Source organism: Trachypithecus francoisi, unplaced genomic scaffold, assembly GCF_009764315.1.
Source record: "Trachypithecus francoisi isolate TF-2019V2 unplaced genomic scaffold, Tfra_2.0 Lachesis_group11, whole genome shotgun sequence".
Taxonomy (NCBI): Eukaryota; Metazoa; Chordata; class Mammalia; order Primates; family Cercopithecidae; genus Trachypithecus; species Trachypithecus francoisi.
The window spans coordinates 11,330,167-11,357,634 of record NW_022681456.1 but is presented as its reverse complement, the minus strand read 5'-3'; the positions used below and the strand labels follow the sequence as shown (position 1 = coordinate 11,357,634).

Here is a 27,468-nt window from a genome sequence, read left to right as displayed (position 1 = left end):
ACACCCAGCTAATTTTTTAAAATTTTTAGTAGAGACAGGGTTTCACCATGTTGGCCAGGCTGGTCTTGAACTCCTAACCTCAGGTGATTCACCCACCTCCCTCCCAAAGTGTTGGGATTACAGGAGTGAGCCACTGTACCTGGCCATTCCCGTGAGTTTTCACAAATGTATGTAATATGTCATTGCCACCACCATGAAGGTGGAGAGCATTCCATCACCCTGTAAAAATTGCCTCAGGCTTCTTTGTAGTTAATCCCTCCCCGTCAACTTCCAGAATGTCAAAGAGAAAAAAAACACACAATATATTGCCTTTTGAGTCTGATGTTCTTCACTCAGCACAGTGGATTCTGAGACTTCTGTCTCTTGTGTGGATCTGTAATTCATTTCTCTTTTTTTTTTTTTTTTTTTGGAGATAGAGTCTCACTCTGTTACCCAGACTGGAGTGCAGTGGCACAATCTCAGCTTACTGCATCCTCTGCTTCCCGGGTTCAAGCAATTCTCCTGCCTCAGCCTCCCTAGTAGCTGGGATTATAGGTGCCTGCCACTATGCCTGGCTAATTTTGTATTTTTAGTAGAAATGGGGGTTTCACCATGTTGGCCAGTCTGGTCTTGAACTCCTGACCTCAGGTCATCCACCTGCCTTGGCCTCCCAAAGTGTATCTCTACTAAAAATACAAAATTACAGGTGTGAGCCACCATCCCTGGCCTAATTTGTTCCTTTTGATTACTAAGTAATACTCCAAGGAGTAGCTAGACCACAGATTATTTTTCCACTTACTAGTGAGGGATGTTTAGGTTGTTTCCAGTTTTTTGTCCTTACTGAGAAGAGATGCTGGTTTTTAATCTGTCTTTTCCAGTTAAATGTATTCTCAGCTTCCTTGTAGGCCTATAAATCCTTCTTTATAAAAGCAGTTATTCAATTTTAAGCAAAACGAATTTTTTCTTCATGTGAAATTTCTCGGGGAATTCCAAGATGTCATTGGATAAAAGCTGAGCTGTCTTGGTGGGCTGGAGGATGGAGAAGGTCGCGTGTTGTGAGTAGGGCCTGCCTGGCTTCAGCCTCATCCCCTTAGGGCTGAGTTCAGCTGGAGAATCAAGAATCTGTTTTGTGAGTCAAGAAAAAAAAAAACCTTGCTGGCTGGGCGCGGTGGCTCAAGCCTGTAATCCCAGCACTTTGGGAGGCCGAGGCGGGCGGATCACGAGGTCAGGAGATCGAGACCATCCTGGCGAACACGGTGAAACCCCGTCTCTACTAAAAAGTACAAAAAACTAGCCGGGCGAGGTGGCGGGCGCCTGTAGTCCCAGCTACTCGGGAGGCTGAGGCAGGAGAATGGCGTGAACCCGGGAGGCAGAACTTGCAGTGAGCTGAGATCCGGCCACTGCACTCCAGCTTGAGCGACAGAGCGAGACTCCGTCTCAAAAAAAAAACCTTGCCTAGCGCGGTGGCTCATGCCTGTAATCCCAGCACTTTGGGAGGCCGAGGCAAGTGGATCACCTGACCTGAGGTCAGGAGTTTGAGACCAGCCTGGTCAACATGGTGAAACCCCATCTCTACTAAAAATAAAAAATTAGGCCAGGCATGGTGGCTCACACCTGTAATCCCAGCACTTTAAGAGGCCAAAGTGGGCAGATCACAAGGTCAAGAGATCGAGACCATCCTGCCCAACATGGTGAAGCCCCATCTCTACTAAAAATACAAAAAAAAAAAAAAAAATTAGCCAGGTGTGGTGGTACGTGCCTGTAGTCCCAGCTACTTGGGCTGCCGAGGCAGGAGAAGCACTTGAACCTGGGAGGCGGAGGTTGTAGTGAGCTGAGATCACGTCACTGCACTCTGGCCTGGGCCACAGAGCGAGACTCCATCTCAAAAAAAAAAAAATTAGCCAAGTGTGTTGGCACTCCTCAGCTACTTGGGAGGCTGAGGCAGGAGAATCGCTTAAACCCAGGAGGCAGAGGTTGCAGTGAGCTGAGATCACGCCACTGCACCCCAGCCTGGGTGACAGAGTGAAGCTCTGTGTCAAAAAAAAAAACACAAAAAAAACACAAAAAACAACCTCACAGTGTTCTGTTGTGAGACATTTAGATAGTTTGCAGTTTTGTGAAGATTAACACTCTTGCAGATCCATTTCTATTTCTTTTTTTATTTTTTTGAGACAGTTTTTCTCTTGTTGCCTAGGCTGAAATGCAATGGCATGATCTCAGCTCACTGCAACCTCCGCCTCCCAGGTTCAAGCGATTCTCCTGCCTCAGCCTTCCGTAGTAACTGGGATTATAGGCGCCCATCACCACGCCCAGCTAATTTTTTGTATTTTTAGCAGAGATGGGGTTTCACCATGTTGGCCAGGCTGGTCTTGAACTCCTGACCTCAGATGATCCACCTGCCTTGACCTCCCAAAGTGCTGGGATTACAGGCATGAGCCACTGTGCCCAGCACCCCCCACCTTTTTTTTTTTCCCCGGAGATGGAGTCTTGCTCTGTCACCCAGGATGGAGTGCAGTGGTGCTATCTCAGCTCACTGCAACCTCTGCCTCCCGACACCCAGCCTTCTTTAACGAACTTTCTGCAGATGGTATTTCTAGATCAAATGCATACAGTTTCAAGAGGAAAAAAATCTTTAAAAAAATGTAAGTGACTGTTGATGGATAAGAGATTTCTTTTGGGTGGTGAAAATGATCCAGAATTAGATAGTGGTGGTTGTTTATACTAAATACATTGAATATAGTGAACTCTGAATATACTAAAACTAACTTAATTGTATATTTTAAAATGGTGAATTTTATTGTATGCAAATGATGTCTCAGTGATAAAAATAGGCTGGTTGCAGTGGCTCCTGCCTGTATTCCCAACACTTTGGGAGGCCAAGGCGGGAGGATCACTTGAGGCCAGGAGTTTGAGACAATATTGGGCAATATTGCGAGACTGTCTCTCCCCAAAATATTTAAAAAATATTTTTAAAAAATTAGTCAAGCATGGTAGCATGTGCCTGTAACCCCAGCTGCTCTGGAGGCTGAGACAGGAGGAACACTTGACCCCAGGAGTTCAAGGGTACAGTAAGCCAAGGTCACCCCACTACACTGCAGCCTAGATGACAGAGTGAGACCCTGTCTCAAATAAATAAAATACACATTTATCCTTAAAATCACATAGTGCAGTTGTATTTACAAATAAAAGTCCTAGTGTTATAGCTCTAAGAATTTGTCTACCAGGTTTTCTGCTCATCACTGGAAATGCCCCCTCCTCCCAAAATAATTTTTTATTTTTTATTTTTTATTTTTGAGACAGAGTTTCCACCACTCTTGCTGCCCACACTGGAGTGCAATGGCGATCTTGGCTCACTGCAACCTCTGCCTGCTGGGTTCAAGCGATTCTCCTGCCTCAGCCTCCCGAGTAGCAGGGATTACAGGCATGCACCACCAAGCCTGGCTAATTTTGTATTTTTAGTAGAGATGGAGTTTCTCCGTGTGGGTCAGGCTGGTCTCTAACTCCTGACCTCAGGTGATCCACCTGCTTCGGCCTCTCAAAGTGCTGGGATTATAGGCATGAGCCACTGTGCCTGACCCCAAAATAATTTTTTAAAAAGTCCTGTGTCTCTCCCTTCCTTAGTGCCTTCCACTGCACATGCTGGGTCCTGGGCAAGGTACTGGAGCTGTAATGGGGAATGAAACAAATAGCGTCCTTGCCTTGGGAGTGCTTTGGTGGGGGAGCCAGGCCTTAATCAAATAATCACAGCTGTATAATGATGAACACTGAGAAGTGTTAGGAAGGAAGAGTGTTACGAAGCTCAGAGAGTCAATCATGGGGCCCTGATTTGGTTTGGGATTGAAGGAGTGTTCCTCAGGAAGTGACCTTCAGACGTGTATAGAAGTTTCTCTGGTTGGGGGAAAGCTGGCAGGGAGAAAATCCTTCTTAGGCCCTGGGGTGGGAGGATCAAAGAACTCAGACGAGGGTGGAGCCCCGAGCAGAATGGAGAGAAGGGAGGAGGCGAGGCGGGGAGGTGTTAAGGTCAGGCCTGTGGTCCTTAGTAAAGATTGTTCTGTATTTTTCCTGAGGTGCGGAAGGGAGCCACCGCATAGTTCCAGGTTGGGGTGTGACAGGGGTAAGAAGCCTTCTCTGGATGTTAAGTAGAGAACAGATTGGAGGGTAACAGAGCTGTAGCAGTCAGTCAAGAGAGGATGGTGGCTGTGACAAATGGGGTGGAGGAAGGGGCCAATCAGAGAGACATTTAGGATGTAAAATCCATGGGCCTTAACCTGATGGAGTGTGTCAAGGAGGGCTCCAGGTTTTCAGCCTGCCCAGGGGTGTCATTGACAGAACTGGAAGAACATGAGTATGTCCCTCACAGTTTCCACACGTGGGTGCGTGTGTCTACAGCCACTGCTTTTTTTTTTTTTTTTTTTAAGGACAGGATCTCTCTCTCTGCTGTCCAGGCTGGAGTGCAGTGGTGCAATGATAACTCACTGCAGCCTCAAACTCCAGGGCTTGAGCAATCCTCCTGCCTTGGCTTCCCAGGTAGCTGGGACTACAAGTGTGCACCACCATGCCCGGCTAATTTTTTTTTTCATTTTTTGTAGAGACAGGGTCTTGCTATGTTGCCCAGGCCGGTCTAGAACTCCTGGGCTCAAATGAGCCTCCGGCCTCAGCCCCTCAAAACACTGGGATTATTAAGCATGAGCCGCCACGCCTAGCTGTGATTGCTTTTTGACAAAGATGACACAGAAAAGGCCTAGTGTACATGTTGCTCTGCATGTCTGCCCACTTTGAAGGGAATTCTGTGTCAGCACATGTGTATCTTCATTCCTTTGAATGATCCCACCATATCGCATTGGTCGGCTCACCATCTTTTACTTAGCCAACCTCCCATATTCAACATTTAGGTTGTTTCCAGTGTTTGGCCATAACAAACAGTGGTGTAGTGAGTGTCCTTGCCTGTGGGAGAATTTCTGCCGTGTTGCTAGACGTGTCATTACTGAGTTAAAGGCAGTGCACATTTACCCTTCATAGATCTTGTCAAGGTGTCCTCCAAGAAGTTTGTGCCAGTGCACGTTCTCTCAAGTAGCACCCATGAGTGCATCTGTTTCTAGCCCTCCCAACTACATTATAGTCTTCGGCAATGACATAGGTATTCTTTGACAATCTGGTAGGAAATGACTTTTTTTTTTTTTGAGATGGTGTCTCGCTCTGTCACCAGGCTGGAGTGCAGTAGCGTGATCTCAGCTCACTGCAACCTCCACCTCCTGGATTCAAGCGATTCTCCTGCCTCAGCCTCCTGAGTAGCTGGGACTACAGATGCCTGCCACCACGCCCAGCTAATTTTTGTATTTTTAGTAGAGACGGGGTTTCACCATGTTGGCCAGGACAGTCTCGATCTCTTGACCTCATGATCCGCCTGCCTTGGCCTCCCAAAGTGCTGGGATTACAGGCGTGAGCTACTATGCCTGGCCTATGCTGTATTTTCTTAGATTTAGAGATTCCACTGATAAGCCTGACATATTTTTTTTTGTGGTAAATATATATATAATAAAAAAATTACCATTTTAGGCTGGGAGCAGTGGCTGACGCCTGTAATCCCAGCAGTTTGGGAGGCCAAGGTGGGCGGATCACCTGAGGTCAGGAGCTGGAGACCAGCCTGGCCAGCGTGGTGAAACCCCATCTCTACTATAAATACAAAATTAGCTGGGCGTCGTGGCGGGCACCAGTAATCCCAGTTACTCTGAAGGCTGAGGCAGGAGAATTGCTTGAACCCGGGAGGCAGAGGTTGCAGTGAGCCGAGATCGGGCCACTGCACTCTGGCCTGGGTGACAAGAGCGAAACTTTGTCTCAAAAAAAAAAAAAAGTTACCATTTTAACCATTCAAAAATCTACACTTTAGTGGCATTAAGAATGTTCACATTGTTTTACAAACATCACCCCTACCCATCTCCCATCTCCAGAACTTTTTCACCCTCCTAAACTGAAACCCAATCTCCATTAAACACTAACTCTCCATTCCCACTTTCCGCAGCCCCTTGCACCCACCATCCTACTTTCTGTCTCTATGAACTTGACTACTCCAGGGACCTCATCTAGGTGAAATCTTTACATTCTGTATAGTTTTTTTTGTGTTGTTTTGTTTTGTTTTTGAGATGGTGTCTCGCTCTGTTGCCCAGGCTGGAGTGCAGTGGTACAATCTCCACTCACTGCACCCTCCACTTCCCAGGTTTGAGCCATTCTTCTGTCTTAGCCTCCCTGAGTAGCTGGGACTACAGGCGTGTGCCACCAGGCACAGCTATTTTTTTTTTTTTTTTTTTTTGAGACAGAGTCTCGTTTTGTCGCCCAGGCTGGAGTGCAGCGGCGCCATCTCGGCTCACTGCGAACTCCGCCTACCGGGTTCATGCCATTCTCCTGCCTCAGCCTCCCAAGTAGCTGGGACTACAGGTGCCTGCCACCAGGCACGGCTGATTTTTGTATTTTTAGTAGAGATGAGGTTTTGCCATGTTGGCCAGGCTGGACTTAAACTCTGCCTGCCAAAGTGCTGGGATTACAGGATACTGTATAGGTTTTGTCTGGCTTATTTCACTTAGCATAATGTCTTCAAGGTTCATCTGTGTTACAGCATATGTCAGAATTTCCTTCCTTTTAAAGGCTGTATAATATTCTACTGTATGTATGCACCATATTATTTTTATCCATTCATTAGTCAGTGGACACTGGGATTGCTTATACCTTTTTGTTGTGAACAGTGCTGCTGTGAACATGGTTGTACCAATATCTGTTCAAATCCCTGCTTTCATTTCATTGTATATATGCCCAGAAATTTAATTGCTGCATCATGTGGTCATTCTATGTTTAAGGTTTCTTTTTTTTTTTTTTTTTTTGAGACGGAGTCTCGCTCTGTCGCCCGGGCTGGAGTGCAGTGGCCGGATCTCAGCTCACTGCAAGCTCCGCCTCCCGGGTTTACGCCATTCTCCTGCCTCAGCCTCCCGAGTAGCTGGGACTACAGGCGCCGCCACCTCGCCCGGCTAGTTTTTTGTATTTTTTAGTAGAGACGGGGTTTCACCATGTTAGCCAGGATGGTCTCGATCTCCTGACCTCGTGATCCGCCCGTCTCGGCCTCCCAAAGTGCTGGGATTACAGGCTTGAGCCACCGCGCCCGGCCTATGTTTAAGGTTTCTAAAATTTTTTTTAACTTTAATATATGAACTTTTTTTTGTTTATATTTTGAGATGCAGTCTTGCTCTGTCACCCAGGCTGGAGTACAGTGGCATGATCTTGGCTCACTGCAACCTCCGCCTCCCAGGTTGAAGTGATTCTCCTGTCTTAGCCTCCCTGAGTAGCTGGGATTACAAGCACCCGCCACCACGCCCAGCTAATTTTTTTTTTTTTTTTTTTTTTTTTGAGACGGAGTCTCGCTCTGCCGCCCAGGCTGGAGTGCTGTGGCCAGATCTCAGCTCACTGCAAGCTCCGCCTCCCGGGTTCACGCCATTCTCCTGCCTCAGCCTCCCGAGTAGCTGGGACTACAGGCGCCGCCACCTCGCCCGGCTAATTTTTTTGTATTTTTAGTAGAGACGGGGTTTCACCGTGTTAGCCAGGATGGTCTCGATCTCCTGACCTCGTGATCCGCCCGTCTCGGCCTCCCAAAGTGCTGGGATTACAGGCTTCCGCCACCTCGCCCGGCTAATTTTTTTGTATTTTTAGTAGAGACAGGGTTTCACCATGTTGGCCAGGCTGGTCTCGAACTCCTGACTTCAAGTGATCTGCCTGCCTTGGCCTCCCAAAGTGCTGGGATTACAGGTGTGAACCACCACACCTGGCCTATGAACATTTTAAAATGTCAAAGATGACTCAGGTTTCTGGAATGAGCTTATTTATTTATTTGTTTATTTTGAGACAGGTTCTCACTCTGTTGCCACGGCTGGAGTGCACTGGTGTGATCTTGGCTCACTGCAGTCTGGACTTCCCAGGCTCAAGCAGTCCTCCCACCTCAGCCTTGCGAGTAGCTGGGACTATAGGCACATGCCATCATGCCCAGCTAATTTTTGCATTTTGTGATTTTGCCATGTTGCCCAGGCTGGTCTTGAATTCCTGGGCGCAAGCGATCCACCCATCTTGGCCTCCCAAAGTGCTGCTATTATAGGCATGAGACACCGCGCCCGGCTCTATGTTTAGGTTTTGGAGGACCCTCCATACTGTTTTCCACTGCCGTGCACTGTTTCACATTCCCACCAGCAGTGCACAGGGCTCCAGTTTCCCCACTTCCTCGCCAGCACTTGTTTTCTCTTTCATAATCAGTGTGTGGTAGAATCTCGTTGTAGTTTTGATTTTCATTTCTCTAATGATTAGTGACATGGAGTGTCTTTTCCTGTGCTTTTTGATCATTTGTATATCTTTGAAGAAATGTCTATTAGGCTGGACTCAGGAGACTGAGGCAGGAGAAGCGCTTGAGCCTGGGAGGTGGAGGTTGCAGTGAGCTAAGATTGTGTCACTACACTCCAGCCTGGGCAACAGGAGTGAAACCCTGTCTCAAAAAAGAAAAAGAAAAGAAAGAAAGAAATGTCTATTCAAGTCCTTTGCTCATTTTCTTTCTTTTTTTTTTGAGACGGAGTCTTGCTCTGTCGCCCAGGCTGGAGTGCAGTGGCATGATCTTGACTCACTGCAAGCTCCGCCTCCTGGGTTGATGCCATTCTCCTGCCTCAGCCTCCCGAGTAGCTGGAACTACAGGTGTCCACCACCATGTCCGGCTAATTTTTTTTTTTTTTTTTTTAGTAGAGACGGGGTTTCACCATGTTAACCATGATGGTCTCCATCTCCTGATCTTTTGATCCACCCGCCTTGGCCTCCCAAAGTGCTGGGATTACAGGCGTGAGCCACCGTGCCCAGCCCTTTGCTCATATTCTTTTTTTTTTTTTTTTGAGATGGAGTCTCGCTCTGTCACCCAGGCTGGAGTGCAGTGGTGCGATCTCAGCTCACTGCAAGCTCCACCTCCCAGGTTCACGCCATTCTCCTGCCTCAGCCTCCCGAGTAGCTGGGACTACAGGTGCCCACCACTACGCCCGGCTCATTTTGTGTATTTTCGGTAGAGACGAGGTTTCACCATGTTAGCCAGGATGGTCTTGATCTTCTGACCTCGTGATCCACCTGCCTCGGCCTCCCAAAGTGCTGGGATTACAGGCGTGAGCCACCGCGCCTGGCCTACTCATATTCTAATCAGATTTTTTGTTGATGTTGAGGTATAGGAGTTCTTCATATGTTCTGGATATTAAATCCTTATTAGATATATGATTTGCATGTATTTTCTTTTTTCTTTCTTTCTTTCTTTTTTTTTTTTTTTAAGACAGAATCTCGCTCTGTCACCTAGGCTGGAGTGCAGTGGTACATTCATGGCTCACTGCAGCCTTAAGCTTCTGGGCTCAAGTGATCCTCCCACCTCAACCTCCCAAGTAGCTGGGACTACAGATGTGTGCCATCAAACCTGACTGATTAAAAAAATATATATACTTTTTGTAAAGACGAGATCTCCCTCTGTTGCCTGGCTAGTCTTGAACTTTTGAGCTGAAGCAATCCTCCTGCCTGAGCCCCTGAAGTATTGGGATTACAGGCGTGAGCCACCGTACCCAGCATGCATGTATATTCTCCTGTCATGTGGGTTGCCTTTTCACTCTGTTCGTAGCGTCATTTGATACATAGAAGTTTTAGATTTCAATGGCATCTTGTTTTGATTATTTTTATTTTTTTGAGACAGGGTCTCACTACGTTGCCCAGGCTGGAGTGCAGTGGTGCAGTCCCAGCTCACTGCAGCCTCGACCTCCCAGACTTGAGCAATCCTCCTGCCTCAGCCCCCCAAGTAACTGGGACTATAGGTGCACACCACCATACCTCGCTAATCTTTATACTTTTTGTAGAGTCAGGGTTTCACCATGCCCAGCCTGGTCTTCAACTCCTAGGCACAAGTGATCTTCCTGCCTCCCAAAATGCTGGGATTACTGGCATAAGCCACCATGCCTGGATATCGTATTTTAATTTGTAATTTTCTTTGGTATGTACTCCCCCCGCTTTAATTTTAATTTTTTTTTTTTTTTTTTTGGAGACGGAGTCTTGCTCTGTCGCCCAGGCTGGAGTGCAGTGGCCGGATCTCAGCTCACTGCAAGCTCCACCTCCCGGGTTTACACCATTCTCCTGCCTCAGCCTCCCGAGTAGCTGGGACTACAGGCGCCCCCCACCTCGCCCGGCTAGTGTTTTTTGTATTTCTTTTAGTAGAGACGGGGTTTCACTGTGTTAGCCAGGACGGTCTCGATCTCCTGACCTCGTGATCCGCCCGTCTCGGCCTCCCAAAGTGCTGGGATTACAGGCTTGAGCCACCGCGCCCGGCCTTAATTTTTTAAATTAAAGTACTGTATACAGGCTGGGTGCGGTGGCTCATGCCTGTAATCCCAGCACTTTGGGAGGCCAAGGTGGGTGGATCACCTGAGATCAGGAGTTGAAGACCAGCCTGGACAACATGGTGAAACCCCATCTCTACTAAAAATACAAAAATTATCCGGGTGTGGTGGCGTGTGCCTGTAATCCCAGTTACTCAGGAGGCTGAGGCAGGAGAATCGCTTGAACCCGGGAGGCAGAGGTTGCAGTGAGCCAAGATTGTGCCACTGCACTCCAGCCTGCGCGACAGAGAACCCATCTCAAAAAAAAAAAAAAAAAAAGTAATACATGCTAGGTATGGTGGCACACGCCCAAAATCCCAGCACTTTGGCATGCTGAAGTGGGCAGACTACTTGAGCCCAGGAGTTTGAGACCAGGCTGGCCAATATGGCAAAACCCTGTCTCTACTAAATATACATAAAAAATTAGCTGAGCATGATGCTGCATGCCTGTAGTCCCAGCTACTCAGGAGGCTGAGGCATGAGAATCGCTTGAACCTGGGAGGCTGAGGTTGTGGTGAGCTGAGATTGCACCACTACTCTCCAGCCTGGGCAACAGAGCAAGACTCTATCTCAGAAAAATAAAGCAATACATACTCATGGTTAAAAAATTAATGATATAGAAATATATAAAAGTAAACATCTTCCTCTTATTCCAAAGGACTAATCCTTTCTGGATGTAACCACTCTTAAGAAGTTTTTCCATGTTCTTCCAGAAAACTTCGCATGCTAGAGCAACACAGGTGTCCTTTTAGAAAATATTGGCTGGGCGCGGTGGCTCACGCCTGTAATCCCAGCACTTTGGGAGGCTGAGGCGGGCGGATCACCTGAGATCAGGAGTTCTGAGACCATCCTGGCCAAACATAGTGAAACCTTGTCTCTACTAAAAATATAAAAATTAGCCAGGTGTGGTGGCGGGTGCCTGTAGTCCCAGCTACTTGGGAGGCTGAGGCACGAGAATTGCTAGAACCTGGGAAGCAGAGGTTGCAGTGAGCCAAGATTGCGCCACTGCACTCCAACCTGGGTGACAGAGTGAGACTCTGTCTCAAAAAAGAAAGAAAGAAAGAAAGAAAATAAAATGCTATCAAATAGGTTCATACTTTGGTGGGGTTTTTGTTTTGTTTTGACTAAAACCCTTCATTCTCTGTACTGTATTTGAACAATACCTATTGCTGGACATTTCTGATGTTCTCAGTTTTTGGATTTCTACACAGCCCTGGAATGAACACTTCATTTGTATGTCATCTTGTAATTGTGTACTATGTGCCTTGGACGTACCTTTTAAAAATTGTTGGTAGGGGGACACGTATTTTCTGAGGCAGATGGTACTAAGGTCAGCACCCTGGCTGCCCTGAGAGTGCAGTGCCATGTTTCCCACCTTCTTGCCAACCACAGGATTATGCTGAAAATGAAAATCTTTACCAATTTAATAGGCAAAAAATGGGATCTCAGCATTTTAGCCTGTAACTCTGAGTACTAACAAGGCTGAACACAAAACGAGCTTATTTTCTTTTCAGAAGCCCCTGAATGTGACGGTGATCCGCAGCGGGGAGAAACACCAGCTTAGACTTGTTCCAACACGCTGGGCAGGAAAAGGACTGCTGGGGTAAAGTATCTGTTTCTGTTCATTCTCACTGGGGCATCATTTGAGTGTTTGTTAAACATGAAGCTGGAGGGGAAGGCTGGGGAGACATTGGGGAATAATGGGAATCCCCAGTTTGCTTGGAAACTGCAGATAAATCCTCATGGTAGGAACGAGACTACAGCTCTAGAAGCAGAGGGAGCCCCAGTGTCTCTCCTGGGAGTCTCTCCAGTTCATTCATGCACTGGGCATTTGATTTAAAAGAATGAAAGAACATTGGTGAAAAGGTCAGAAGGGCTCGGCCTCTGACCTTCCTGAAGGGAGCCTCCAAACTTACGCCATTCCGTTCCTTCTTTCTTCCAGGTGCAACATTATACCTCTGCAAAGATGATTGTCCCTGGGGAACAGTAACAGGAAAGCATCTTCCCTTGCTCTGGACTTGGGTCTAGGGATTTCCTCCTTGTCTTCTCTCCCTGAAGCATAAGGATCTGGAAGAGGCTTGTAGCCTGAACTTCTGGGTGGTGGCAGTGCTGTGGCCCCTAGTGTAATCTCCCTGGATTAAGGCATCCTTAAAAACTTATGCTTGGCCTCTTTCGCAAATTAGGCCACGGCCGTGAATAGGAATTCCCTAAATAGGAACTGTGGGCAAGTGGGCGGAAGTTATTCCGGCAGGTACTGGTGTGATGATGATGATGATTTTTAATAAAGAGTTTTACAGTGCTGATATGACCCTGTTGTCACCCCAACTGAATTTCTTATGACCCTCTCAAACCAAAGCTCAGAAGGGGTCAGAAGAGCTTCATAGAAAGTTGGGCAAAACAAGCTAGCAACTGTGAAGTCCGGCTTTGACCAACATATTTGTTTGCACTGAGGCCTTGCTGCTGTGGATACGGAAATTGCTAAGTAGTTCCATGCTTCCTCAGCAGCTGGGCCGCTAGGGCCATAGTAGCTCCCTTTGGAGAACAGGAAAAGCCTGGAGGTTCCCCAGGTGGCCCAGTGTGGTGTCGTGTCAGCTTCCTCTTTAGGAACCCACCCGAGGGCAGCAAGCTCCTTTCAATTCGGTAATAAGAACCCCTCCATTTTTGTTTTTTGGAGAAAAGGTCTTGCTTTGTCACCTAGACTGGAGTGCAGTGTTGTGATAAAGGTTCACTGAAGCCTTGACCCTCTGGGCACTGCCTCGGCCACCCAAGTATCTGGGACCACAGGCGTGCACCACCATGCATAGCTAATTTATTTTTTGTAGAGAGAGGGTCTCCCTGTGTTGACTAGGTTGGTCTCGAACTCCTGGGCTCAAGCAGTCCTCCTGCCTTGGCCTCCTAAAGTGCTGGGATCACAGGCATGAGCCACTGCGCCCAGCCCACTGCTAGTTCGACTTTTTATAATTGAGCCTCCTGGCTGTGCCTTGAGATCAGCGGTATTTTGTAAACTGCTGAGGTGTGGATAGGAATGAGCAGATCAGACCTCTTGAAAATGCTTATTCTTCCTCCCTTTTATTTTTTGTCTCTTTTAAGATGGTAAATTGGGTCTCAGCGATTCCTGCCGATGCTCTGAATTATTTTCTCCTCTCCATGGTATCAGCGTTCATTTCCCCAGCTCTTGCACACCACTTTCTTGTTTTGGCAGTTCTGCCAAGCAAGCCCTGTATTCCTTGGGACTGGTTTTGCTGTGGTTGGATACAGACACCAGCTCGCCTTGATGGGATCAGTATTGCTGTGTGCTTACAGCCACAGGTTCTCACACTCAATTCCAAAGCCCTCCCATTGGGCGAATTCCCTCAAACTCTATTTGACCCAACAGCCACGCGTATTCCCCTCTAGTAGCCACAGACATGCTATGTTTACCAGTGTTTGCTGTTTAAATTGCATGTTCTAATTCCAAGTATTTTCCAGTCTCTATTTTATAAAGTTTCTGACTATAATAAAAACAGCTTGCCTCAGTTTATCCTTTTTTATTTTGAGATGTATGCCTATTAATCAAATTACCATCACTGGGGCGTGGCATTGTGGGCGGGGAGAATTATTCACATTCTCCTAAAATGACCGCAGCAGACAGCCTTTTGCCTCAGTGGCTCTGGCTGGTTTCCCGCAGGGCTCCCAGTGGAAACCCATGTCGCCACCTGTTGCCGTCTTCCATGAGATGTTAGTGGGGAGCCACTTTGACGTGGAATGATCCTAATAGGTTTAGCCAGACTGGTTTTGCAGAAACGCCTTATGCTGAGAACTGCAAGCTGGTGCACCCTGTGTCATATCTGCCCTCCGCCAGCTGGAATTGTCTGCTACACATGGCGCCCGGTGAGGAGGTGGGCAGGACAGTTGTGTGCTGCATCCATGAGACCTGGAAATTCAGTTTGCTTTTGGAAAAGAGAATTGTATCCGAGTTCATACTTCTCCACTCCATCTTGCCAAGGTTGTGGAAAGTAAAAATTGGCAGTATTGCCTGCTGCAGCTTCTCAGGGGACGGGACCATGTGAAAAGGTGGGGATCGCGCGAGCGCAGGAAGGAGAGAAAAGCGAGGAAAGCCTATGCCGTCAGTGACCGGCAGGGGGCGCCTCTTGGCCACGCTCGTCACCGCTTCCTGGGCACGTGACCACCGCCCCGCCTGTCCTTAGGGCCTGTGGCTTCCGGCGGCGGCGGTTGCCATGGGGACGGAGCTTGGGTGGCAACCAGAACTAGGGAGCTGGTGGAGAAGGTGGCTGCCGCTGGAAAGACGCCTGGGAGGTGGCTGAGGGGTCCAGGCGGTGGGACGACTCCGGCCTTTTGAAGACCGGGGTGGGTGCTCTCTGTAAGTCCGGGACGGAGGCCACACGGCCCTGGCGAGGGGGCCCCGGCCTGGCGGGCTCTGGCGCCCCTTGTGGGGCACTCACCGGACCTGCCCTTGTGGGGCCTGGGGCGGCCCCAGGGAGACCTGAGTTGGAGGCAGAAGCCGCACCTGGGCTTTAATTCCCCTGCAGAGCCACGCACCTGGCACCTCTGCCCCAAACCCCTGCGGCTCCAACCCGGCCGTCCAGATGCTCTGGCGAAGTTGGGCTCAGTCAGAAGAGGCTCGGTGGTCAGAGCCCTAGACAGGAATCAGAGCAGTAATTTTTCAGCTGGAGAAACTAAGTGCCAGAGAGATCTCTTTCTTACTAGCGGTGTCATCTTGAATAAGTCACTTCACCTCTCAGAGCCTCAGACTCATTTATTCGTTCATTATTTATTTTATTTATTTATTTATTTTACCAGAGATGAATTTGAGGAGCTGATACATTTAGTGCCGAGAAAGAAATTAAGAAATAGAAATACCTTTACTACCCTGTGCTCCTTGGGACTTTATTTTCAAAGAGTTGAGCTCTCTTATTCTAATGTCACCGAAAATGTGGGGATTTTTTTTTGTTCTGGGTCCAACTCTTTACGGATAAAGTATCCATCCTTATTGTTTTCCTAGTTCGAACTCTTGTTTGTTGTAAGGAATAAATAAGAGAATATGTCAGAAGGCTTTCAAACTGTTCATTTCTTTGCATGTTAGGGTCGTTAGGGTTGCTTTTCTCTCGAATAATAACAGTTGCTACCACTTTTTCAAGCTGTATGTGCCAGAATTGTGTTCAGCATTTTATATGTTATCTGTTCTCTACCACAACCCTAGAATTTAGGATTATTCTTTTTATTTTGCCCATGAGAAAATGTAGACTCTGAGGGATAAAGTGACTTGCCCAAGGTCACAGAACAAGTACATGGGGGAAATGGGATTCAATGCTAGGACAAGCTGACAGCAAGGCCCTTGCTTTTAACCACTAGGCTACCCTGCTTCTTCTCCTATTCCTGTTTCTAGAATTGTTGCTAATATGTGGGTTATGCATTTCGCTGCCTGTGGGAATATGAATATATTTTAAATGGGTAAAAAGACTACAAGGTGTTTATTCCTAGAAAGTTTACAGGCCCTGGATCAATATTTTTAAGATCTGGGCCACAAATACATATACTTTAAGATTTCCGGCCGGGCGCGGTGGCTCAAGCCTGTAATCCCAGCACTTTGGGAGGCCGAGACGGGCGGATCACAAGGTCAGGAGATCGAGACAATCCTGGCTAACAAGGTGAAACCCCGTCTCTACTAAAAGATACAAAAAACTAGCCGGGCGAGGTGGCGGGTGCCTGTAGTCCCAGCTACTCCGGAGGCTGAGGCAGGAGAATGGTGTAAACCCGGGAGGCGGAGCTTGCAGTGAGCTGAGATCCGGCCACTGCACTCCAGCCTGGGAGACAAAGCCAGACTCTGTCTCAAAAAAAAAAAAAAAAAAAAAAAGATTTCCCAGCCGCGTGTGGTGGCTCACGCCTGTAATCCCAGCACTTTGGGAAGCCGAGGCGGGCGGATCACTTGAGGTCAGGAGTTTAAGACCAGCCTGGCCAACATGGTGAAACCCCGTCTCTACTGAAAAAATACAAAAATTAGCCGGGTGTGGTGGCAGATGCCTGTAATCCCAGCTACTCAGGAGGCTGAGGCAGGAGAATCACTTGAACCCTGGAGGCGGAAGTTGCAGTGAGCCAAAATCATGCCACTGCACTCTAGCCTGGGCAATAAGAGCAAAACTCTCTCTCTCAAAAAAAAAAGATTTCCCATAAATGTGACTTTTTTTTTTTTTGAGAGAGGGTCTCACTCTGTTGCCCAGGCTGGAGTGCAGTGGCATGATCTTGGCTCACTGCAACCTCCACCTCCCGGGTTAAAGCAATTCTCCTGCCTCAGCCTTCTGAGTAGCACGGATTACAGGCACCTGCCACCACACCTGGCTAACTTTTTGTATTTTTAGTAGAGATGGGATTTCACTCTGTTGGCCAGGCTGGTCTCATCTCTTGACCTCAAGTGATCCTCCTGCCTCAGCCTCCCAAAGTGTTGGGATTACAGGTGTGAGCCACTGCGCCTGGCCAGAAATATGACATTTTTTTTTATTTTTATTTTTGAGATAGAAGTTTGCTCTTGTCACCCAGGCTGGAGTGCAGTGGCGTGATCTTGGCTCACGGCAACCTCCACCTCCTAGGTTCAAGCAATTCTCCTGTCTCAGCCTCCCGAGTAGCTATTACAGACAGTCACCACCACACCCAGCTAATTTTTGTGTTTTTAGTAGAAACAGCGTTTCATCATGTTGGCCAGGCTGGTCTCAAACTCATGACCTCAGGTGATCCATCTGCCTTGGCCTCCCAAAGTGCTGGGATTACAGTCGTGAGCCCCCGTGCCTGGTGAGAAACATGACATTCTTTTTATCCTGTGGAAAGGAACCAGAGCCATTTGTTCACATTTCATCAATAGGCTAGTGCACTAGGAGATGGAAATGGGAAGCCGAGGGCTGACTGGTTATTATGGTCAAAATCTCTCTAGAGGAAACTCTACAGAGAAGAATGTCAGATGCAGAAGAAGCTCCCCGAGAAGCAACAGGAGAAAATGGAGAAACAGAAATGAAAGAAGAGGAGGAACCTAATCCAAATTATAAAGAAGTAGAAAATCTACAACAGGAATCAAAAGATAACACATTAGTATGGAGAGAGTCTCAGGAGGAGGAGAGGAAAACGGGTGAGGAGGAAGGGGAAAAGGAGGAGGAGAAGGAGGAGGAGGGGAAGGAGGACAAAAAGATTGTCATGGAAGAAACTGAGGAAGTGGCTGGAGAAGCCCAGGAGAAGGAGGCTTCAGGAATACAGGAAGAAACCACAGTGGAGACCCAAGAAGTCACAGAGTCCATGAGCCGTTTGGAGACACAGATTACCGATTCCCAGTCAATCACATCAGGAATTTTCCCAGTAAGTAGTCATCTTCATTCAATCATCAATTCATTCAGAATCATTAATTGAATGCTTAGTATAGGCCAGACTATGGGAACACAAAACCAAGTAAGATACAATCCATTCCTTTTTATTTTTTTTTGAGACGGAGCCTCACTCTGTTGCCCATTCTGGAGTACAGTGGCACAATCTCGGCTCACTGCAACCTCTGCCTCCTGGGTTGAAGCTATTCTCCTGCCTCAGTCTCCTGAGTAGCTAAGATTACAGGCATCCGCCACCATGCCCAGCTAATTTTTTGTATTTTCAGTAGAGATGGGATTTCGGTCTTACCATGTTGGCCAGACTGGTCTCAAACATGTGACCTCAAATGATCTGCCCACCTTGGCCTCCCAAAGTGCTAGGATTACAGGCACACGCCACCACGCCCGGCCACAATCCATTCCTTTTTTTTTTTTTGAGACAGAGTTTCACTCTTGTTGCCCAGGCTGGAGTGCAATGGTGCGATCTCGGCTCACCGCAACCTCTGCCTCCTGGGTTCAAGTGATTCTCCTGCCTTAGTCTCTTGCATAGCTGAGATTACAGGCGTCTGCCACCATGCCTGGCAGATTTTTTATATATTTAGTAGAGACAGAGTTTCACTCATGTCAGCCAGGCTGGTCTCAAACTCCTGACCTCAGGTGATCCACCAGCTTCGGCCTCCCAAAGTGCTAGGAGCCCCCGTGCCCAGCCACAATCCATTTTTTAAGGAGCTCTAAGGTGTGTAGGGAGGCAGACCCATGAGTGCAGTGACCGAAAGATGCACAGGAGATGAAACAGGGCCTCTTAACCCAGTTTGGAAGATGGCCAGGGAAAGTTTCCTGGAGAAGGTGTGTGCCACAGCTGAGGTGCTCGCCTTAGAATGGAGTCGGTGTGATAATAAGAGTGTAGGCTTCCCACAGACTGCTCCCAGTAGGAGAACTTAGCTGTGGCCTAAGAATAGGTCACTCTCTGTAACTAGTCAGCCTTTTGGAGACCACTAGTGCCACTTAGAAGAATGCTTTTGCCATTGTGGGTCTGCTGGTAGGCCAAGAATAAACTGGAACACACTGTGTTTGTCCTGTTCTGTTCTATTCTTTTCTTTTTTCTTTTTATTTTTTCTCTTTTCTTTTCCTTTTCTCCCTCCCCTCCCCTTCCTCCCCCTTCTCTCCTCTTGTCCCTCCTTCCTTCCTGGGGTCTCACTTTGTCACCTAGGCTGGAGTATAGTGGCATGATCTTTCACAAGCAGCCTCGACCTCCCAGGCTCAAGCGATCCTCCTACCTCAGCCTCCCAGGTAGCTGGGACTACAGGCATGCACCACCACATGCAGCTAATTTTGTTCATTTTGGGTAGAGATAAGATATCACTATGTTGCCCAGGCTGGTCTTGAACTCCTGGGCTCAAGTGATCCTCCCCTCTTGGCCTCCCAAAGTGTTGGGATTACAGGCATGAGCCATTGCACCCCATCTTGTTTTGTTTTTTAAGTACAAAATGTTCCAGCCTCTTTTCAAAAACATTTCATAATTCCTAGCTGAGGCTAACACTGAGACTGGCTGACTGGGAATAGAAAAGGAGAATAAATGGTGAGTGTAGCAGCACATACTGCATGTGGAATCATGATCTTGTATTTCTTTTTAAAGAAAACCCAAAGAGGTAGCAAGTCAAAGCCTTCCTTACAATTGGAGGATGCAGAAACAGATGAGCTTTTAAGAGGCCTGAGCACACAACTTGAATTTCTTGATTTGGATCAAATCAGTCCTGAGGAACAACAGATTAGTTCCCCTGAAAGGCAGCCCTCAGGAGAGCTTGAGGAGAAAACCGACCGGATGCTCCAAGATGAACTGGGACGAGAAAGAAGGGACTTGGAGCCAGAAAACAGAGAGGAGGGACAAGAAAGTAGAGTATCCGACATCCAGTCTGAAGCAGGGATCTCCAGGGAGTCACTGGTGTCCAGCACCACAGAGGACATTCTGTTCGAAAGGGATGAAAGTGCGCCGGTGCATCCCTTGGTAAGTGGAATGCTTTTGAATCTCCCCCAGCGCTTTGAGAGTGTTGCACAATAGGGGAATTTTATGCATGTGGGGGGAAAAGAATACCACCAGAAGGATACTTTTTAAACTAATAATAGACTTGTGTCTTTTTTTTTTTTAGACAGAGTCTTGCTCTGTCGCCCAGGCAGGAGTGCAGTGGCACTATCTTGGCTCACTGCAGCCTCCACCTCCCAGGTTCAAGTGATTCTTGTGCCTCAGCCTCCCAAGTAGCTGGGATTACAGGCATGAGCCACCAAGCCTGGCTAATTTTGTATTTTTAGTAGAGATGGGGTCTCGTCATGTTGGCCAGACTGGTCTTGAACTCCTAACCTCAGGTGATCCACTGCTTCGGCCTCTCAAAAGTGCTGGGATTACAGGCATGAGCCACCGCGCCTGGCCTAGACTTGTGTCTTTTAAAGTTCCGTTAAGAGCTCCGACTGGAACATGTGTGACTGGACGTGAGCTTGAGAGCTGCATCTGGGTTCAATGGTGTTGCTCAGCAGGCAGGAAATTCCAGACATAGTTTGTCTGTTGCATAGGGTGCTATTTCACGTGGGAGATTCAAACTCCATTCCGGCCCTCTCCCCAGCTTCCTCCTCCCCCTTTCCTTCTCGTTTCCTCTCCCTCTTCTTCCCCTCCCCTCTCCTTTCCCTTTTCTCTCCTCCCCTCCTGTCTCCTCTCCTTTTTCTCTCTCACATTGTAAAATTCCTCCTTCATGCCACAAGTTCCACCCCTTCCCCTTTCTGCCTCACCTCTTCTGCCTTGATAACTTTCCATGCCCCCAAAACTATCCATTCCAAGAGGGTCCCAGAGGGGAAGGTAATGGAGGAGTGAAAGCTGCGTGAAAAGGCTCAGGCAGTCCAGAGGAATCTGCCTTTGCCACTGCTGAAGATATTCCAGGGAGGCACCATCTGCGAGGAGTAAAAATATTATCATTTACCAAGAGAAGGAAAAGGAGGAGTTTTTTCCTTCTTCCTCCATCTGCTACTTTCTGAAAATTGTTTCCTAGGATTCATCCTTCCTGTAGATTCATGCCTTTGGAAGATGTGGAAGTGATTGAATGGATATCAAATACTTAATGTAGTTCCTAAGACATAGTGAGTATTCAGTAAGTGTCCGCAACTGTGTGGCAATGACGATGATGGTGGCAAGATGTCTGAAGGGAAATGCAGACAACTGAAAACCTCCTTTTTGCAGATTGGCTTCATTTGAGCCTAGTGTGACAGCCTCTCTCCCATAGCTTGCAACTGTTCAGTCTGAGAGGAAGAATAATTGAGCTTTAGGGCCCACAAAGACTTTTGTCTTGTTTAGCCAGCAAACATCAACCAGGTAATATCTCTAAGGAGAAGGTGTATTCTTTGTGTCAGGGGCCCAGCTATCTGGACCTGGCAAGAGCCACTCCCCAAGTTTTGGGTCTTGCTTAGCCTTGGTCTCACTGCAGAACCAAAATTTTTCTAGACGGTCTCCCTTTGCAAATTATTTTAGCTTTTTAGTTATTTATTTATTTTATTTATTTTTTTTGGAAACAGAGTCTCGCTCTGTCACCCAGGCTGGAGTGCAGTGGCGTGATCTCGGATCACTGCAACCTCTGCCTCCAGGGTTCAAGTGATTCTCCTGCGTCAGCCTCCCGAGTAGCTGGGACTACAAGCATGTGCCACCACACCCCGTTAATTTTTTTTTTTTTTTTTTTAGTGGAGATGGGGTTTCACTGTGTTAGTCAGGATGGTCTCGATCTGACCATGTGATCCGCCCGCCTTGGCCTCCCAAAGTGCTGGGATTACAGGCATGAGCCACCACGCCCGGCCTTTTTTAAGAGACAGAGCCCTGCTGTGTTGCCCAGGCTGGGCTAGAACTCAATCCTCCCACTTCAGCCTCCTGAAATTTCTTTAGCTTATTGCAAGTATCTTCTTTCTTCTTTTTCCTTCACTTTCCTTTTCTTTCTCTCTTTCTCCTTTATTGTTTTTGTTTTTCTTTATTTTGAGACAGGCTCTCACTCTGTCACCCAGACTGGAGTGCAATGGTATGATCATGGTTCACTGCAGCCTCCACCTCCTGGGTTCACTGGATCTTACCATCTCAGCCTCCCGAGTATCTGGGACTACAGGCGTGTATTACCACACCCAGCTAATTTTTTTTTTTTTTTTTTTTTGAGACGAAGTCTTGCCCTGTTGCCCAGGCTGGAGTGCAGTGGCATGATCTCGGCTCACTGCAAACTCCACCTCCCGGATTCACGCCATTCTCCTGCCTCAGCCTCCCGAGTAGCTGGGACTACAGGTGCCTGCCACCACGCCTGGCTAATTTTTTGTTGTTGTTGTATTTTTAGTAGAGATGAGATGGGGTTTTACTGTGTTAGCCAGGATGGTCTCGACCTCCTGTCCTTGTGATCCACCCGCCTTGGCCTCCCAAAGTGCTGGGATTACAGGCATGAGCCACTGTGCCCGGCCCACACCCAGCTAATTTTAGAAATATTTTTTAGAGATGGAGTCTCACTATGTCTCTCAGCTTGGTCTTGAACTCCTAAGCTCAAGCAATCCTCCCGCCTCGGCCTCCCAAAGTGTTGAGATTATAGGTGTGAGCTACCATACCTGGCCTCTATTTTTTCTATTTGTTAAAACTATTCAGTGTTGGCTGGGTGTGGAGGCTTACACGTGTAATCCAGCACTTTGGGAGGCTGAGGTGGGTGGATCACCTGAGGTCAGGAGTTCAAGACCAACCTGACCAACATGGTGAAACCCCATCTCTACTAAAAATACAAAATTAGCCAGGCGTGGTGGCGCATGTCTGTAATCCCAGCTACTTGGGAGGCTGAGCCAGGAGAATCGCTTGAACCTAGGAAGGCAGAAGTTGAAGTGAGCCAAGATTGCTCCATTGCACTCCAACGTGGGTAATAGAGTGAGATTCTGTCTCAAACAAACAAACAAAAACTATTTATAAAAAATTCAGACAACTTATATATGTTTGAAGGCAAAGATTCTTCTTCCTACACACACCCCCACCCCAATCTCATTTCCTTATGTAACTCCTGCCACAGTTGGCTGTGACTGCTCCTCTCCTGACCTTTTAATGGGCACGTACAACGTGTTATCTGTGTGCCCATGCCTGTGCACATGCTCACATGGCTCACATTTAGTTTTTGTGTTGTTGTTGTTGTTATTGTTGTTGTTGTTGTTTTTAACCAGTGAGATAATCTTGCATTTCTACAAAACGTTTTTCCACTTAATATATCTTAGAAGGTTTCTGGTATCAGTGCATGTATCTTTACTTCCTCTTTTTGTTTTTCTTTTTTTGAGATGGAGTCTTGCTCTGTCTGCCAGGCTGGAGTGCAGTGGTGCTATCTTGGATCACTGCATCCTTTGCCTCCCTGGGTTCAAGTGATTCTCCTGCCTCAGTCTCTCGTGTAGCTGGGATTACAGGCACGCACTACCATGTCCAGCTAACTTTGGTATTTTTGTAGACACGGGGTTTCGCCATGTAGGCCAGGCTGGTCTCGAGTTCCTGACCTCAGGTGATCCACCCACCTCAGCCTCCCAAAGTGTTGGAATTACAGGCGTGAGCCACCATGCCCAGCCCACTTCCTCTCTTTAAATGTAACTGTTCCCCTCTCTGTGGCCACTTACGTTGCTTCTGATTTCTTGCTGTCACACAAGGTCCTGTAGTGAACATGCTCCTCCATCTCTCCTATGTCCGCAGCATTCTCCTTTTCCTTTGGGGTCCCCTCCTTAGTCCTAAGGCCTGTACTAGCTCCCAGTGTTCATGGTAAATAGACATGACTGTGGATCCCACCTCCAGCCAGGAAACAAGGCAATCATGTTTTTGTGAGCAGGAATCTTATGAATATCAAATACAGTGAAATCTGGTTTTGACAGCAAAGTTTTGTTTTCCAGATTAATATGTTTTAGAAAAAGATTGATGTAAGTGGTGGCTATCTCCATAATCGTCTGTCATGCATGTTAAAACTGCTGCAAAACACGATGATTAATACTATTTGATTTCTGTAATTGTGAACGCTGCTTGAGTGGGGTTGTTCTGTTACCATTAAGTGAAGTCAGCCTCGTGGTGACCCGGGAAGGGCTGTTGTGGCTGAAGACAGGAGTCCTTTTAGGAATGTTTTCTTTTTGTAACTAATTTGTTAAATGGCAAAATAAATTTCCAGAAAGATGATCCTTTTAGGATTAGCAAGTTTCCAAAAGAACAATTTCATTTGAATAAATCAGCTTTTAAGAAACAGCCAAATATTAAATAATTCTGTTCCTAGAAGTTGCAGCTTGAGACAATTATGATTCCATAATTCTACCACTCACACCCACACAATAAGAGATCTAAATATAAATATATGCTGGGCGCGGTGGCTCAAGCCTGTAATCCCAGCACTTTGGGAGGCCGAGACGGGCGGATCACGAGGTCAGGAGATCGAGACCATCCTGGCTAACACTGTGAAACCCTGTCTCTACTAAAAAATACAAAAAACTAGCTGGGCGAGGTGGCGGGCACCTGTAGTCCCAGCTACTCGGGAGGCTGAGGCAGGAGAATGGCGTAAACCCGGGAGGCGGAGCTTGCAGTGAGCTGAGATCCGGCCACTGCACTCCAGCCCGGGCGACAGAGCGAGACTCCGTCTCAAAATAAATAAATAAATAAAATAAATAAATAAATAAATATAAATATAAATTATAGGGAATGAGCAGATGGAAACAGAAGGGGATGGGGAATTAAGAATGTAGGAGAGAGAAATTGGTCACATTACCTGCTATGTCTGTCTTGGGGAGAAACAATTTAATTTTATAAGTATTGTTCAAAGATAAGAAAGGAAACTTACCAGATTTTGTTTCTATATTCCGATTTAATTCACTGATTCTTAGCAACGCATCACTTTCAGCACTCTACTGCATTTGATTATTTGGCCCTAGTTAATTTTTTTAAATAGATTTTTTTTTTTTTGAGACAGGGACTTGCTCTGTTGCTCAGGCTGGAGCGCAGCATTATGATCTCAGCTCACAGCAACCTCCACCTCCTAGGCTCAGTCAGTCCTCCTGCTTCAGCCTCCTGAGTAGATGGGATTACAGATGCACATCACCGTGCCTGGTTAATTTTTGTATTTTTTTTAGAGATGGGGTTTCAGTATGTTGCCCAGGCTGGTCTTGAACTCCTGGGATCAAGCAGTCCACTCACCTCGACCTCGCAAAGTTCTGGGATTACAGACATGAGCCACTGCACCCTGCCTGGATTTTATTTTTAAGCAGTTTTAGGTTTATAGAAAATTGAAGGCCGGAAGCAGTGGCTCACGCCTGTAATCCCAGCACTTTGGGAGACTAAGGCAGGCAGATCATGAGATCAAGAGATCGAGACCATCCTGGCCAACATGGTGAAACCCCGTCTCCACTAAAAATATAAAATTTAACTGGACATGGTGGTGAGCGCCTGTAGTCCCAGCTACTCAGGAGGCTGAGGCAGGAGAATCGCTTGAACCCAGGAGGTGGAGGTTGCAGTGAGCCGAGATTGTGCCACTGTCCTCCAGCCTGGTGAAAGAGTGAGACTCCATCTCAAAAAAAAAAAAAAAAAAGAACAAAGAAAAAAATTGAGCTGAATGTACACAGGGCGCCCACATATTCCTCTCACATCCTTCCTCTCCCAGTTTTCCCTTTTATTCACATCCTGCATGAGTGTAGTTCATCCATTAGCACTGATGAGCCAATACTGCTACCTTATTATTAACCTAAGTCCATAGTGTACATTGGGAGTCACTCTGTGTGTCATGCTTATTATGGGCCTGGACAAATGTATCCTGACATGTACCCACCATTCTAGTATCATACAAATCGATTTATGCCCTAAACCCCCCTGTCCTCCACCTATCCATCCTTCTCTTCCTCCCCTGAGCCCTGGCAACCACTGATCTTTTAATTTTTTTTGAAACAGGGTCTTGCTGTGTTGCCCAGGCTGGAGTGCAGTGGCGTGATCTCAGCTCGCTATAACCTCCGCTTCCTGGGTTCAAGCAATTCTCCCGCCTTAGCCTCTCAAGTAGCTGAGATTACAGGCACGTACCACCATACCTGGTTAATTTTTTGTATTTTTAGTAGAGATGGGGTTTCACCATGTTGGCCAGACTGGCCTCCTGACTGCAGATGATCCACCCATCTCGGTCTCCCAAAGTGCTGGGGTTACAGGCATGAGCCACTGTGCCGGGCTGCACTGATTTTTTTATTGTCTCCATAGTTTTGCCTTTTCTAGAACGTCGTATAGTTGGAATCATGTAATATGCAGCCTTTTCAGATTGGCTTCATTTACTTACCAACATGCATGTAACTTTCCTCCATACCTCTTTGTGGCTTGTTAGCCTTTTTTTTTTTTTTCTTGTTGAATAATATTGCATTGTCTGGATGTGCCACAGTTGGTTTATTCTTTTTTTTTTTTTTTTTTCCCACAAATAGCACTTTTTATTTGACACTAATTGAAGTCTGAACTTTAAACAGATTCTTGGACTGGAGGTTCATATCTATCAGCTCGTTCCACTTTAGCACCTGTCTCATCCCCGGTGGCTTTTCCAGAACTCCTGCCTTCACCATGAAGCTCCATGAGCTTTCCCAACTCAAACTTGGGCTTCTTCGGCATTTTTACTTTCCTAACGAAGACATCATGGAGAGGATAACTAGATTGGCAAGCCTTTTCTATGTCTTTTGCAATCCTGTCTGGAATCAATTTATTGACCACTTCTTTCAAGTCATTTGTCTGCACCTCTCGGGTCATGATTTCCATCATCTTCTTCCGGATTTGGCGGACCTGTTGGTGCTGAGCATAAGAGGTCTTCCGCATCTGATTGTTGCATTTTTTAGTAAAACCAACACATAACAGATGAAGCAAGTAACCATCGGTAGTCTTGACATCAACATGAGCTTCAATCATTGTCTGCCACTTTTTGACCATGGAACACATTTTGTCAGGGGTAAGATCCATGCCATGGAGGTTAGGCAGTTTTTGCCCTGAACATCTTCAATAATCAGCTTGAATTTTCTAAATGCAACTTCATCATTCTGCAAATCAGCAAGACTCACTTCAAACACACGACCCTTGAGACCATCAGATGCAATTTTGGTTCCTTGGGTCCTGGTGACGAGCGTCTTTCCAATATTTCTTACATTGAACGTAGCAGGTGCTTTCACATCATACCAATCTTTCTTAGAAAATGGATCAACCACTTTCTTCTTGGCTCCCTTTTTGCCGCCTTTCGTAAGGCACTTGTTCTTGCCAACCGCCATGGTGCTCGTCAGAGAGCTGAAAGGGGTTTATTCTTTTTTTTTTTTTTTTGAGATGGAGTCTTGCTCTGTCGCCCAGGCTGGAGTGCAGTGGCCGAATCGCAGCTCACTGCAAGCTCCGCCTCCTGGGTTTACGCCATTCTCCTGCCTCAGCCTCCCTAGTAGCTGGGACTACAGGCGCCCGCCACCTCGCCCCGCTAGTTTTTTGTATTTTTTTTTTTTAGTAGAGACGGGGTTTCAACCGTGTTAGCCAGGATGGTCTTGATCTCCTGACCTCGTGATCCGCCCGTCTCAGCCTCCCAAAGTGCTGGGATTACAGGCTTAAGCCACTGTGCCCGGCCCTATTCTTAATTTTTAAAAAATACTTTGAGCTGAGCGCCGTTGCCCACACCTGTAATCCCAGCATTTTGGGAGGCTGAGGCAGGTGGATCATGAGGTCAAGAGATCAAGACCATTCTGGCCAA

The 27,468-nt window shown here is 47.1% G+C and overlaps 2 protein-coding genes, 1 non-coding gene and 1 pseudogene across 10 annotated transcripts in view; 3 read left to right on the top strand and 1 right to left on the bottom strand.

Annotated features, from left to right (window-relative positions):
• PSMD9 (proteasome 26S subunit, non-ATPase 9) overlaps positions 1-12,699 on the top strand; it is a 29,624-nt gene extending 16,925 nt beyond the window's left edge. Inside the window, exons 5-6 of the mRNA XM_033220328.1 lie at positions 11,906-11,994; positions 12,334-12,699. Coding sequence (XP_033076219.1) covers positions 11,906-11,994; positions 12,334-12,361 — 117 coding nt within the window. The 3' untranslated portion in view covers positions 12,362-12,699. The remainder of the gene's footprint in view (positions 1-11,905; positions 11,995-12,333) is intronic.
• On the top strand, positions 3,172-3,232 carry LOC117091210. The gene has a single exon (XR_004440318.1). It is a non-coding gene; the product is annotated as a U7 small nuclear RNA (small nuclear RNA).
• Positions 12,700-14,238: 1,539 nt separating the features above from the next.
• The window catches only part of CFAP251 (cilia and flagella associated protein 251), a 90,745-nt gene continuing 77,515 nt past the window's right edge, over positions 14,239-27,468 (top strand). For 2 of the 7 annotated variants that reach the window (XM_033220325.1, XM_033220323.1), the window contains exons 1-3: positions 14,247-14,751; positions 17,314-17,729; positions 19,368-19,736. In XM_033220325.1, the coding sequence (XP_033076216.1) occupies positions 17,334-17,729; positions 19,368-19,736 (765 nt within the window). In that variant the 5' untranslated portion in view covers positions 14,247-14,751; positions 17,314-17,333. Of the gene's footprint in view, positions 14,752-17,313; positions 17,730-19,367; positions 19,737-27,468 lie in introns of all 7 variants that reach the window. The other 5 variants (XM_033220326.1, XM_033220327.1, XM_033220322.1 and 2 more) reach the window with 5 other exon arrangements.
• On the bottom strand, positions 26,174-27,022 carry LOC117089262 (annotated as a pseudogene). The gene has a single exon (XR_004439529.1). The product of XR_004439529.1 is annotated as a 40S ribosomal protein S3a-like (transcript).